Raw genomic sequence first — 13,288 nt, forward strand, 5'->3', positions numbered from 1 at the left:
TAAGGTTTCTCATGAGTCATGACTCATTAGTAAATCAAAAGTCAACTTAGATAAAAGGGTAAAGTACCAAGAGCCGTTTGCAAAGTGACACAAGCTATTTTTTTTTTTTTTTTGAATTATAAAAAGTATCATAAGCATGTTTGTTTTGGCATCATTTTAAAAAATAAAATTTAATTTTTTAAAAAGTTAATTTGTAGTTTTTTTAAAGAGTAGAAATATATGATTTCTCTTCTTTTTGACAAGTCATTTTATTATTTTTGTAAAATAAAAAATTGATTTCAAAATAAAAAAATCTATTTTTATTCTTGGTTCTGTGAAAAAATGATTCCTATTTCTGCTGGAAATACTGGCCCTCTACCACCATTTTCACCTAAGGTTCTATCTTCTAGAAGCACCGGCATTCTACCATTATCTTCACGCAATGTTCCATCTAATGGAAGTGCTGACCTTCCACTACCATTTTCACATAATGATTCATCTGCTGGAAGTATTGACCTTCCACCACCATTTTCTGAACAAGCATATATTCCTTTTAGGTATTTTTTAATCATTTTATCATTTTATTTTTATTATTAAATTTGTATTGAACATTATGTATGCTATGAAATCTCAGTTTTAATTTTATTTTTTTATATGTGATTTTATTTTTATACAACTTGCTATTATTTTTAAAATTAGTTATAGCAAGTTCTTGATCCAATAAAAAAGGAGAGAGTTTTAATAAGAGTAAAAAAATAAAAAACAATAATAATTTTTTTTTATGTATCTCCACTTTTTATGTATTTTTTCATGTACGAAATGTTTGTTTGATTTTTTTTTTTTTATGTTCTTCCCCAACAAATTCATGAAAGTGGTAAGTCCGTAAGAAAATTTAAAGCTGATTGTAATGAACGAAATACTATTATATTCATGAAAATATGTAAAGAAGAGATGGTGGCTGGAAATAAACTTGGAACACATTTTAACAAAGTTGGTTGGACAAATTTAAAAACAAAATTCTTGAAAGAGACCGGTTTAAATTATGAGTCTAAACAATTTAAAAACAAGTGGGAGGCTATGAAAAGAGAATTGGGACTATGGGCTAAACTAAAAGAAAAGGAGACCAATCTTGATTGGGATCCTATTAAAAAGACCATACAAGCAGGTGATGATTGGTGGGATGCTAAGATTCAGGTATGTTGCATTTTTTAAATCTATTTCAAAAATATCAATTTTATCGAGAGATTTTTAATTGCCATTTGATCGTCTCATAGGAAAATTTTGATGTGGCAAAATTTAGAGAGGAAGGTCCAAAATATCTTGATGAAATGGAGTTCCTTTTTGAAGATGTTGTACCTACTGGTGTAGGTGTATGGGCACTTTCAATTGAGCTATTAGATATTCTGTTTGCAAGCTTGCTCAACATATTATTTAACCAACTGATCCACAATTCACACCATCTTTTTTCAATAAGATACCAAAGTGGATGATTGACTCATTCCATACTAGAAAGAATCACAGGAAATCTTTTGATAACACGGATTCCTATGTTTCAATGATATCCCACGATCAAGACAATTGGCTGAATCCCGTGAAACCATTTCACAGTTGAAATTAAAAATGATGAAAGATATTATCCATATTTTAAAAATTGCATTGGTGCAATAGATGGAACTCATATACCTGTTATTGTTCCTACGGACAAAAAAATTCCATACATTGGTAGAAAGGGGATCACAACTACAAATGTGATGGCAGTATATGATTTTAACATGTGTTTCACATTTGTATGGGCAGGTTGGGAGGGATATGCACACGATACTAAAATTTTCAATCAAGCTGTGCGTAGATAAAGTCTTCATTTCCCTCTTCCTCCTAAAGGTTAGCATATCTGAGACTAATATTATTTATATTACATTAAACTCTTTATTTTTATTAATTGATTTTGTGGTGCACTAAATTTTTATTAGATAAGTACTACTTGGTATATTCTGACTATCCGTATTTTATGGAGTTCTTAATTAAGTCCTTATAAAGGTCACAGATACCATCTTCCGCATTTTAGATTGGGTCCCAGAGTAAGAGGAAGAAATGAAGTATTCAAGCTACTATCATTCTAGCCTTAGATGTACAATTGAAGGCTCATTTAGATGTTGTAAAGCAAGATGAAAAATTTTAGGTGCCATGCCATCGATTTCTTTAGACACACAAGTTAGAATTATTGGTGCTTGTATGGCTTTACACAATTTTATTCGACGGAATGACACGAGCGATGAACAATTTGAAGAATTCCATAAAAATTTTGATTTTATAGGTGAAGGTGAAGGTGAAGTAGAAGAACCAGTTTCTAATGATATTACATGGGAAGAACCAAATGCTGAAAGCGCTAGAAAAATGGAACTAATTAGTAATTAGAGAACAAATAAAAAATCAATTGCCTGATCGATTGTAATCTCAGTGATTTGGTTATGTAAAATCAACCTTTAATAATGGAAAGTATTTGTTATTATCGTTATTTTAATATCCATTCTCTTGTGTAAAAAAAATTGTATTTTTTGAGTTATATATCCAAACGCTACAACTTTAAAATAAGTACTTCTATAATTAAAAATCCAAACACAAAATAATTTATTTATAAGCTGCTATTAATAAAAGTCCATATACTTTAAACTCTTTTTACAAAAGAACTTATTTAAGTTATTTACCCAAACTGGGCCTAAATTGGTCTTTTTAGGTAGCGTTTATTTTGAAGTATTAAGACAGAGATTAGAAAACTGAGACTCAGTATCATGTTTGTTGGTTCAGAGATTGGTACTAAAATTTCTATTTCTGTCTCAAAAATTTCAGTATTTCAGTACTTTTAGTAGCGTTTGTTTTGAGGTACTGAGACAGAGACTGAGAGACTGAGACTCAGTATCGTGTTTGTTAGTTTAGAGACTGGTACTAAAATTTCTGTCTCTGTCTCTAAAATTTCAGTATTTCAGTACCTCCAAAAAGTAGGGACACAGGGGACTGAAATTTTTAGAGATGGAAACTGAAACTTTAATAACATTTTATACCTAAAATACTTTCATTTCAATTAATTAATTCCAATTTTACCCTTTGTGCAAATTAAAATAGAGTTTCATTCTTGTTTCAATTCCTGTCTCCCATATTGCACCAAACAGAATACTGAGATTTATTTCAATTCCTGTCTCTTAGTCTCTGTCTCTCGGTCTCAGTCTTTCTGTCTCTGTCTCTTAAAAAGTAAGGATACAGGAGACTAAAATATTTAGAGATAAAGACAGAAACTTTAATAACATTTTATACTTAAAATATTCTCATCTCAATTAATTAATTCTAATTTTACTCTTTATACAAATTAAATTAGAATTTTATTCTTATTTTAATTTCTGTCTCCCACTTTACACCAAATAAAATACTAAAATTTATTTCAATCTCTATCTCTTAGCGTCTCTGTTTCAATCTTTTCGTGTCTGTTTATCCATCCAATACTACCTTACATTTAAACGTAATTTTGGTCTTTAAGTTTCAAATGTCCTATTTAAATTAAAAAAAAAAATTTGTCCCACCTGAAATGGCCTGCTAGCTCCAGCGAAGTTCAATCATCCTCTTCAACTAACTCGTGTTCACTTCATCCCATCATCCTACCTCAACCACCGTCACCAAACCCCACTTCCTTTGTTTTCCTCTTTCTTCCCAATCTCACCAACTTCTACCACCTCCTGTATGTCATGGACCTGTACCCCGAAACCGCAACGAGCTCCTCTCCCACCTTCGCTTCCATCGGCCGCAGGAGCCTCAAGGACATGTCCATTTCCGAGCTCATTTCCGTTCTGCGCGCCGATTTTGACACCGTTGAAGAGGTTTTGTTGGCCAGAGACGCCAAACACAAAGCTGAGATCAGTCCACTTTATGAAAAGATCGAATTAGAGAGGCTAACGAGGCTTCGACTGGAATCGGAGCTGAAGACGAAGCAGGAGGAGCAGCGTTGTCACAAGTGTGAGAGAACACAAGAGGGTTACGAAATGTTGCTGAAGGAAGTGAAGAAGAGCGGGTTAAATGATTATAAGAACAATGCTATTATTGAAGAATTAAGGAACACGAATCGAGAGTTGGAGATTCAAAATAACAAAGCAACTGATGAATTGGCTACGATTAGGATCAGATGCAGTGAATTGGAGAATGCAAGGAATGTGAGTTTGGCTACCATTGAGAAGCTTAGGGTTGAGAATTGCAAATTGAGAAAGGAATTGAATAAAGGGGTTAATGTTGTAGTCAAAGATGAACAAGACAAGGAATTCAATGAAATGGATTTTTGCGGTTCTGCCTCTTTGCAAAGAATTAAAGACATTGGCCAAGGCCAATCTTCATCAGGTATGGAAAAATTCTACTTGCTTGTAACTAACTAGATGGATAGGTTTCTTGCTTGGGCCAGGAACTTGTATGATGGTAATTAGGGAGAAACTAGATATTTGGGTATTAGTGAATATTAGTAATGAGAGTAATATTATTATAAAGGATTTAACTATCTTGTGTAGCATATTTTAATAGTATAATAATAGAAACTTTTTAAGTTTTTGATGTATTTAATTTATTGAAAATGCAAAAAAGTTATCTTTTTTGATAATTTTTGGTAAAACATTTTCTTTTATGTGTCCTTGTGCACATGTTAGCAGGACCCTATTATAAATAAGGGACTACACAATTGTCTATTTTAATAGGGAGGTGAATAGTAAATATCGTAGAGCCTTGGTTCATTTAGGAGTTTTGTATCATTCATTTGAAGTAGACTGAATTGTATACTTAGTTCTTTACTCATCTTAGTTATACTCAATTTCAATACAATCACAGTTATACATTCAATTATCTACATCTTCCTTTATTCTTAATTATTCTTATTCTAGTCCTAGCAATGGCCCATCCTCCCTGAATCAAGCCAGTGAGAACTTAGTCACAGTGTTTGATGGTGGTGGACCAATAAAGAAAAACCTGAATTGTACTAGATAGAAGTAGAAGTCTTTGCCTTGATGTAGTTTGCTCAGTTACCGGGTTGCTTAAACAGGTATTTTGATCACAACAATGCTATTTGAACCCGGAATGGGTGCAGACACCAATGTTGCATCCCAAGCAAAAATTAAAAAAGTATACCTCTATATTAAACTCAATCCCAAATTCCCAATGAATCAGACTTCACCACCAAAATAAGAGAAAAGCAGTGTAATCAAGGTTCACAAACAGTGACTAGGCACAAATAGTGAGGCGAGAAAAGCCTATGCCTTTGACATGTTGACCCGCACTAGGTTCACTTATTCGAACTATTTTTTTTAGCTTAAATGGTGCTTTTATGGTAACCATAAAGTGCTGACATGAGCGCCTTTGATACCCTTCATTAACAATATTTGCTTCTTTTTACCGATAGGAATCCATTTAATATAAATAGGGCAAGGCTCCAATCTTTGCCACCCAAATTGAGTTCTCCAAGAGAAGCTACCCGTCTAGGGTAACTTGAAGAGAAATCGTGGTGGTGTGGTGGGCTCAGCTTTCTAGTGTGATAGAACATAACCAACTAGCTTGGTGGTGTAACATTTCTGCTTGAGGTAAGGTGAAATGCTTACATGGTTCTTGTCCCCCCTGTTTTATTATTATTATTATTAGTAGAAGTAAGGAAGAGAGACTTAACATGAGGGATAAATACGGCTAGCCAAATGAATAAATAGATCGATCCAGGACTTGCATCAATAAATGCACCATTATTTACTAAGGATATGTTTGAATGTCTTTCTTTTGGGTCTTTTTCTGTTATTGATTGGTTGATCCCAGTGTATATGATTTCCTGTTCTATTAAGTGAGCTGAAGTAGCTTGTAACTTCTCATACTGTTATAACTTAAATCAGAAAATAGCGTGTAACTGGTAACTATTTGTTGTAACTTCAACTGAATAAATACTGGTTTTCTTCTTTTTCTTTCGAGATATACTTTTTGGAACGATTGATAGTTTATTCCAAAGAATAATTGGAAATTATAATAAATTGCAGTTTGCATTAGAGAAGTATTTGCTAGTGCAATCTCTTCTCTCTTTTTGGGCTAACAGAAGACTGACCAGTTTTGAGTAGAACATATTTACATTAGAATTATGCTATATAAACAGCTCGACAACGGCAACCTTCTAATACATGTATGTGGGAACCACTAAAAATATTGTATTACACATACATGTTGTTTTAGGAAAAAATGATTTCTTTTAAAAAACCCCTTAATAATGATGTCATTAATTGAATTATGAGTGTTATGGTATTACAATGTTAAGGTTCTATTTTTATTTAAGTGTTGTAATTTTTGGACTTGATTTGGTAACAAAGGTTAGTGTACAACAGTACAAGCATCTTGTGTATTTAGATAGAGTTTAGCAAACAGTCACATCCAAATGGTTGATGCAACATAAGTATTAGTGGCTGATTACACAGTTTAAAACAGTGACCTTGAGGATTGACAACTTTTAACGGTTGTCCGAACGTTGTCCTTCACCTAATTTGGTTACAACGTTTTGATAAATTGTTTGGTTATGTAGGTGGACTGTTCTTTAAAGTGTTGGATATGGATTCATGCAACAATGTGTCAGGGGATGCTGCATTTGAAGCTGTTGCTGAGGTTTACTCAGAGAGTGATAACGATGGACGTTTAGAACCAGTTCCTAGAATGGAGTTTGATTCCTTAGAAGCTGTTCAGACATTTTACAAGAGGTATGCCAGGCTAACTGGTTTTGGTTGGAAGATCAGGACCTCGAAAAAAGGGTTTGATGGGAGACCAAATTATGTGGTACTTGCATGCACTCGTGGGGATCGCCGTGTATCTAGTATTTTGACAACTCTTCCGACCCAATTCACAAAATGTTCTGCAAAGATCAATGTGAAGAAAGGGAAAGATGGAAAGTGGATGATTAGAAAGGTAGATCTTGATCACAACCACGACTTAAGCCCTTTAAATTTAAAATACTCAGGAAACACGACTATTAGCACACTCATTTAGGATTAATACGCATTTAAATGCTTTATTTTTCCTTTTCTTAAGCCCGTGTAAAAAGCTTTTACTACACGTTAACTAACAAAACTCCACCGTTTGAGTTTTTATGTATAATGTTGGACTTGATTGGAACCTTTGCCCCATCCCATCTTCATGTTTCTTATAAATAAAATTCATTCGTCAAGTATTTATTTATTTATTTATTTTATCTACCAGACTACCACCTTGATATGTGATCAGCACTCTAACATGTGGTAAGAGATTCTCGTTTAACTATAAAAAGAAAAGAAACTATCAATTAACTGTTACAAATTCAGTAGATAGCAAAATGTAAGTCCTGGCTTGATATTAGGTGAATGCAATTTCCCTCTGTTGTCGAATAAACTCGTCTGCTCTTACCCCTTACCAAATCGCCATGAACAACACAGTCAAGACGCGAATGAATTCTCTTAATTTTTTTATTTTATTTGAAAGAATAAAGTATGATTTTTTTTATTATACATTTTATAGGTAAAACAAAAAAAAACATAAAAAAAATTTTAAAAATTAGAAATCATATTTTACTCTCTCAATTAAAAAAAAATTAAAAAGATCTATTCTCCTCCCACACTACCAAGTACCAACCAAGAGCGGACTGCGGACCCACTTTATGAGAAGAGGGGCCACTTGCACCCATTGAAATTTTGAAGAAAAAGTAAAAATTAGGGTAAATACCATTTCCGGCCCCTGAACATTTTAAAGTGAGACATATCGCATCTTTATCATCCAGAAACCTCTACCCGATCCTCAACCAACGATATAAGTGAACGAATCGACTCCTGTGACCGGTTGCTAATAGGTTGCCTGGATGACGTGTCAGGTGGAGGCTGAGGTGTCAACTGAATGTGCCACGTGTAAGTAGGAATTGTTGCAGGGACTCAAAACCCCCTCCCTGCAACTCAAGCGGCGTCGTTGCATTGGGTTAATATTCCCCCTCACTTTCGAAGTACATTTATTGTAATCTCCCTCTTCTTTTTATTCATTCACTAAAAAGCCCTAACACTTCATCTTCCACCATTGTTTCCCTCCAGAACCTTTGCACAACGCTAGAACGGAAGTCTGGTATAATCGAATCTGCGACGAACGTGTGTAGGGCATAGACGTTCACTGTGTGAGACGGCAGTGAAAGGTTAGTTCAGTTTTTCGATTTTCACATTGTGTTAGTTAAGAATGTAGTTGTTTTCCATGCATGTCTATGCGGGGTGTGATGTGAGGAACTTTACGTTCGAGATGATTAGTTTGATTAATGGATAAAGTGGTTAAGAAGAAACACTAGTTTAATTAGGGTTTGATAATGCTAGGGGTTGATAAACGTAGTGAGTAATCCGAGTAATAAAATTTGTATGTAGTGGTTTTAGTGATGATAATGTTGGTGGCATTGTTGTGCATTACGGTAAAACTGTTTTTAAATGTTGCAGATGTCTGTGTTTGTGATCCCTGTATTTAACCATGGCGGAAAGCTTATTAGAGCTAATGGTAAGCTACATTACTTAGACGGGAAGGTAGAGAAGTTTCCTCCAATGGATATTGATTTCGTAAACAAGAAGGACTTGGAGGAACTTTTCAAGGGTTTAGGGTACTTGACATACAAACAAATCTACTGGCACGACCCAACTGTTATTGAGTTCGAGGATGGTCTGCATGTGCTCTATGGTGATAAGGAGATCAACAACATGTGCGACTTCACTATGAGGCATAATCTGAAGGAGTTCCACCTTTACTTTGAGCATGGAGTGGATATCCCTGATGTAACTGACGATGAGCCTGTGGAGGAGGAATGGGTATCTGAAGATGAGGATGTCTTGGTGGTGACAGATTCTTCAAAATCTTCTTCCTCCTCCTACGATTCATACGAGAGTGCTGAAGATGAAGCTTACAAGCCCCTCCTCCTGGGTATGAAACTGACAGTTCTGAGGAGTCTGTTGATGTACAAAGTAAAAAGAAGAAAAATGGGAAGTCTTGCTCACCTAACACCATGGCAAAGAGAAGGGCCTCCAGGAGATATACTGGTAAGAGGAGGATGAAACATGTTCTGAATAGAGAAATGAAAAGTGGGCCTAGCGGTGGAGATTCATGGTTGGGCCGGATCTGGGTAATATGGAAGGCCCAGCTAGTGAGGGAAATGTGGGGCAGAAGGGGGTTGCAACTCAGGCTGGTGAGGAATTCGTTGATGGTGATGATATTGTTTATGAGTATGAGTCTGAGGGTTTTGTGACTCCAGTTTCATCTGATGATGAGAGGGGCCCTTCTGGTCCAGATTTTAATGAGGGCAAAACATTTGGAGAGGTGCAGTTTAGACTAGGGATGCAGTTTGCAACTATGGAGCAATTTAAAAGGGCACTTAAGGATGTCTTTGTGCAAGATGGAAGGGATTGCATGTACCTAAAAAATGAGCCGGGGAGAGTTAGAGCAGCCTGTGCTGAGGAAGATTGTCCTTGGCTGATTTTTGTGTCGAAGAACTCGGTTACCAAGTCTTTTGAGGTCAAGACATTTCACAGTGAGCACACATGTGGCCGGGATTATGGAAGCAACCTTGCTGATAAAAAATGGGTGGCTGATAAATTGGGATTGAGACTAAAAACGCAACCAAAGTTGACACCTATGGAGGCAATGCAACATATGAAAGAAGACTATAATGTTCAACTGAATCAGAAGATGATTACACGAGCAATAAAGCAAGCTAGGGAGACTGTATTGGGCAGTGAAGGGGCTCAATTTGGGAAGCTGAGGGACTATCTGAATGAGATACACAAAAGCAATCTCGGGAGCACAGCACATATGAACACCTTACCCCAGCCACAAGGGCCAAACTTGTTTCAGAGATTGTACATCAGTTTTGATGCTTGCAAAAGAGGCTTCAAGAATGGGTGCAGCCCACTCATCGGGTTGGATGGGTGTTTTCTGAAGGATTACTATGGAGGCCAACTGCTTTCTGCAGTGACCCAAGATGCAAATAATCATGTCTTTGTGATCGCATTTGGTGTAACCAGGGTTGAGAACACTGATAATTGGAAATGGTTTCTGACCTGCCTTCAAGATGATTTTGGGACAAGCATGCTCTTTGGATGGCATTTGATGTCTGATCAACAGAAAGTAAGTTTCATAATTACTAGCTAGCATCATGTATTGTTGAGTTTTCTGCTAGATTAAATGTGTGATATCATATTCTGCAGGGTCTTGTAAGGGCAGTCCAAAAGGTGATGCCAAATGCATTTCATAGGAAATGTGTGCTGCATATGTGGAAAAACTGTGAAAAGAGGTTTAGGGACAAACAGGTTAAGGGTTGTGTTTGGGAAGCAGCTAGGAGCACAACTCCAGTTCAGTTCAAGGCTGCTATGGATAGGTTGAAAACTGTGAGTAATGTAGCTTGGGAATACATGAGTAAGTTTGACCCTAAGGTATGGTGTAGGGCATTTTTCAGTCACTATCCTAAGAACGCTGCTGTGACAAACAACATGTGTGAGTCTTGGAATGCAGTCATTGTGGAGGCTAGCAAGAAACCAATCCTGACACTGTGTGAGGAGCTACGGGTTCATGTTATGAACAAAATGGCTAGACACAAGAGGATCCTAGGGGCATATAAAGGAAAGCTGGCTCCAATACAACAAATGAAATTGGACAAATGGATTAAGCCAGAAAGTCACAAGTGGAATGTTCAATGGTGTGGTGACAATGACAGGGTTGTATTTGAGGTGTCCAGGAATACACACAAGCTGGGGGTTAACCTGAAAAATCAAACCTGCACATGTAACTTATGGCAGCTCACAGGTTAGGTGTATGCATGTCAAATCAGTTTCAATTTTTTTGGCAATGTTGTTGAGCTATGGCAGATGTTATAATTGCTAAATTCTGTCATGTAGGTGTACCTTGTGTTCATGCTGTTGCAGCCATATCCAGAGTGAGGGTAAAGGCAACTGAAGATTTCGTCTCTCCATTTCTCACTATGGAGGCAATAAGGAAGACATATGACATCTGTATCAACCCTATACCCAGTGAGGAGTTTTGGGAACCAACTGACCAACTGAAGGCAGATCCACCAAAAATTGTGAGACGTGTTGGTAGACCAGTTAAGAGGAGAAAGGAATCAGCTACCCCTCCAGCTCCAACTGATGGCAGCAAGGTTAGAAGGACCTTCCAGGTTACCTGTAACAAATGCGGAGAGGCTGGCCACTACTTCAAAACATGTAAGGGAGCACCTAAAAGCCCTAACTGGCAACCAAAAAGCAGGCGAACTAACAAGGTATGGAATAATTTTCTCCATAATTTGGTTTTTTTTTTTTTTTTTGCAGCCATGAAATACTACCAAAGTTAATTGAACTCTTAACTCATTGTTCAGGGTGGTACTTCTGGCCAAGCTCAAAACAAACCCATGCATCAGAGGCCGAACCCTACTTTAGAGGAAATTAGGTTTAGATATATGAATTTTACTTTGCTATGCTTTTTGTTCTTTAGGTTTATTGGTTTCATTGGCTGTGTGTCTTTTTAGAACTGAATGGTTTGCCATACTATTGTTTTACTCCTGGAATAGGCTAAGCTAAAGAAGCATAAGAAAAAGATGCCCAAGAGGCCACATGCTCCACAAGAGGAAATGCCAATTTCTCAATCTGCCCCTCCAAAGGTAAATGTTATAGTATACTATGCAGTCTAACTTGTTTACTCATTTTTTGTTCTTACTAACTGGCTTATTTTGGATGTTGTTGCATAGCAATCTCAAGGTGAACCAGCCCAGCCAAGTCCTGCACCACCAGCCCAGACAAGGCCTGCACCAACAGCCCAGCCAACTCCTGCACCACCATCCCAGCCCACTCCTGCACCACCATCCCAGCCAAGTGCCAGACTCAGGCCCAAGCTGAAGACCTTTAGGCCACCAGGTCCTCTGTCTCCACAAATAGGCCACCAACCAGCATCTACACCAGAAAATCTTGAGGCCATCACCAAGGAAACAGTTGCTGCATCAAGTGGAGGAACCTCTTCAGACTTATTGAAGTTCATTCCAACACCAAATTTCAGGCCACCAAAGCAGACTTAGTTAACTAGGAATTTTAGATTATAAGACTAATCTGTTTGTCTTGCTGTTTATGTTTTTTGGCTGCTGCACCAGAATTCTGAAAACTGCATATGTTTAAGGACATGTTTTTTTGGTAAACTACTTGGACTCACATAGTGTGTGAGTTTTATTATGTAAACTTTGTCTGGTGTACCTTCTGTGTTACCTTATGGAAACTTTGCCTCACATGGCTTGGATTTGTGAAATGACAATGTTTAATCATTGTGTAAATGTGCATTTTTACTATGTTTTCAGTTTGGTTTACCATGATTCTGTCAATCAATTACACACAAATCATGAAATACAGAAAATACTCATAACTGACTAAACAAACTCTATTAATCCAGAAACATAGTTCATTACAATTTCACATTCTTTTCTTTCACTACATCCAGACATTGCCCCCATTACAAAATACTGAATTTACAATGTCAATAGGCATATTAACATTATGCAGCTGTTACTATACTACATCCCTTTCCTATTACAATGCCCAGCAAAATCAACCCAAACACTTTCCATCTGCTAAGAGTACTACTGTTCTTCTCATCGCTTTTGACCTCCTCCATCTTCTTCTCTATCTCTGCAATTCTTTCTTCCATCTTTTTCGTTGGGTCTGATACTCCATCTTGTACCACCTCATCAATACAAAAAGAGGCAACATACTCATCTAGCCAGGCAAAGTATTTACAATGTCCTGTGTTGTTCTACATCAAACATGCCTACTGTTCAGCTCCAACAAGTTACCAAAATAACGCAGCAACCCAAACAAAAACGATTTCCAAAAAATTTACCTTAAAATAGGAACAACCAAAGAAAAGCCTCCTAGGGTTTTTTGAAGTTCCAGATTCGAACAAAATGGCGTATGATCCGCAATTGCACACTGGAGGAACAAATTTCTTCTTCATCCTTCTCGACGCTCCTTCCGGAATGCTTCCATCGGCAGTCATTCCACTGCCCCAACTCTCGTCACCCCCACCGCATCTTTTCTCGCGACTGAATGAAGCACCAGAATTTGCAGTTGCCATACCCACCGTTGCAGGTCCTCTCACATAGCCAGAAGATGCAAACCCTAAATCATTTCAATCATTCAAGAATGGGGGAATATTAACCCAATGCAACGACGCCGTTTGAGTTGCAGGGAGGGGGTTTTGAGTCCCTGCAACAATTCCTACTTACACGTGGCACATTCAGTTGACA

The 13,288-nt window shown here is 36.9% G+C and overlaps 1 protein-coding gene across 1 annotated transcript; it reads left to right on the forward strand.

The window, feature by feature from the left end:
- The first annotated feature begins 3,528 nt into the window (after positions 1-3,528).
- On the forward strand, positions 3,529-7,186 carry LOC112740929 (uncharacterized). The gene is made up of 2 exons (XM_025789651.3): positions 3,529-4,356; positions 6,551-7,186. The coding sequence occupies exons 1-2, from the start codon at positions 3,714-3,716 to the stop codon at positions 7,006-7,008; spliced, it is 1,101 nt and encodes a 366-aa protein (XP_025645436.1). The 5' UTR covers positions 3,529-3,713; the 3' UTR covers positions 7,009-7,186.
- The last annotated feature ends 6,102 nt before the right edge of the window (positions 7,187-13,288 follow it).

Source organism: Arachis hypogaea, chromosome 14 (assembly GCF_003086295.3).
Source record: "Arachis hypogaea cultivar Tifrunner chromosome 14, arahy.Tifrunner.gnm2.J5K5, whole genome shotgun sequence".
In the NCBI taxonomy this organism is placed as follows: Eukaryota; Viridiplantae; Streptophyta; class Magnoliopsida; order Fabales; family Fabaceae; genus Arachis; species Arachis hypogaea.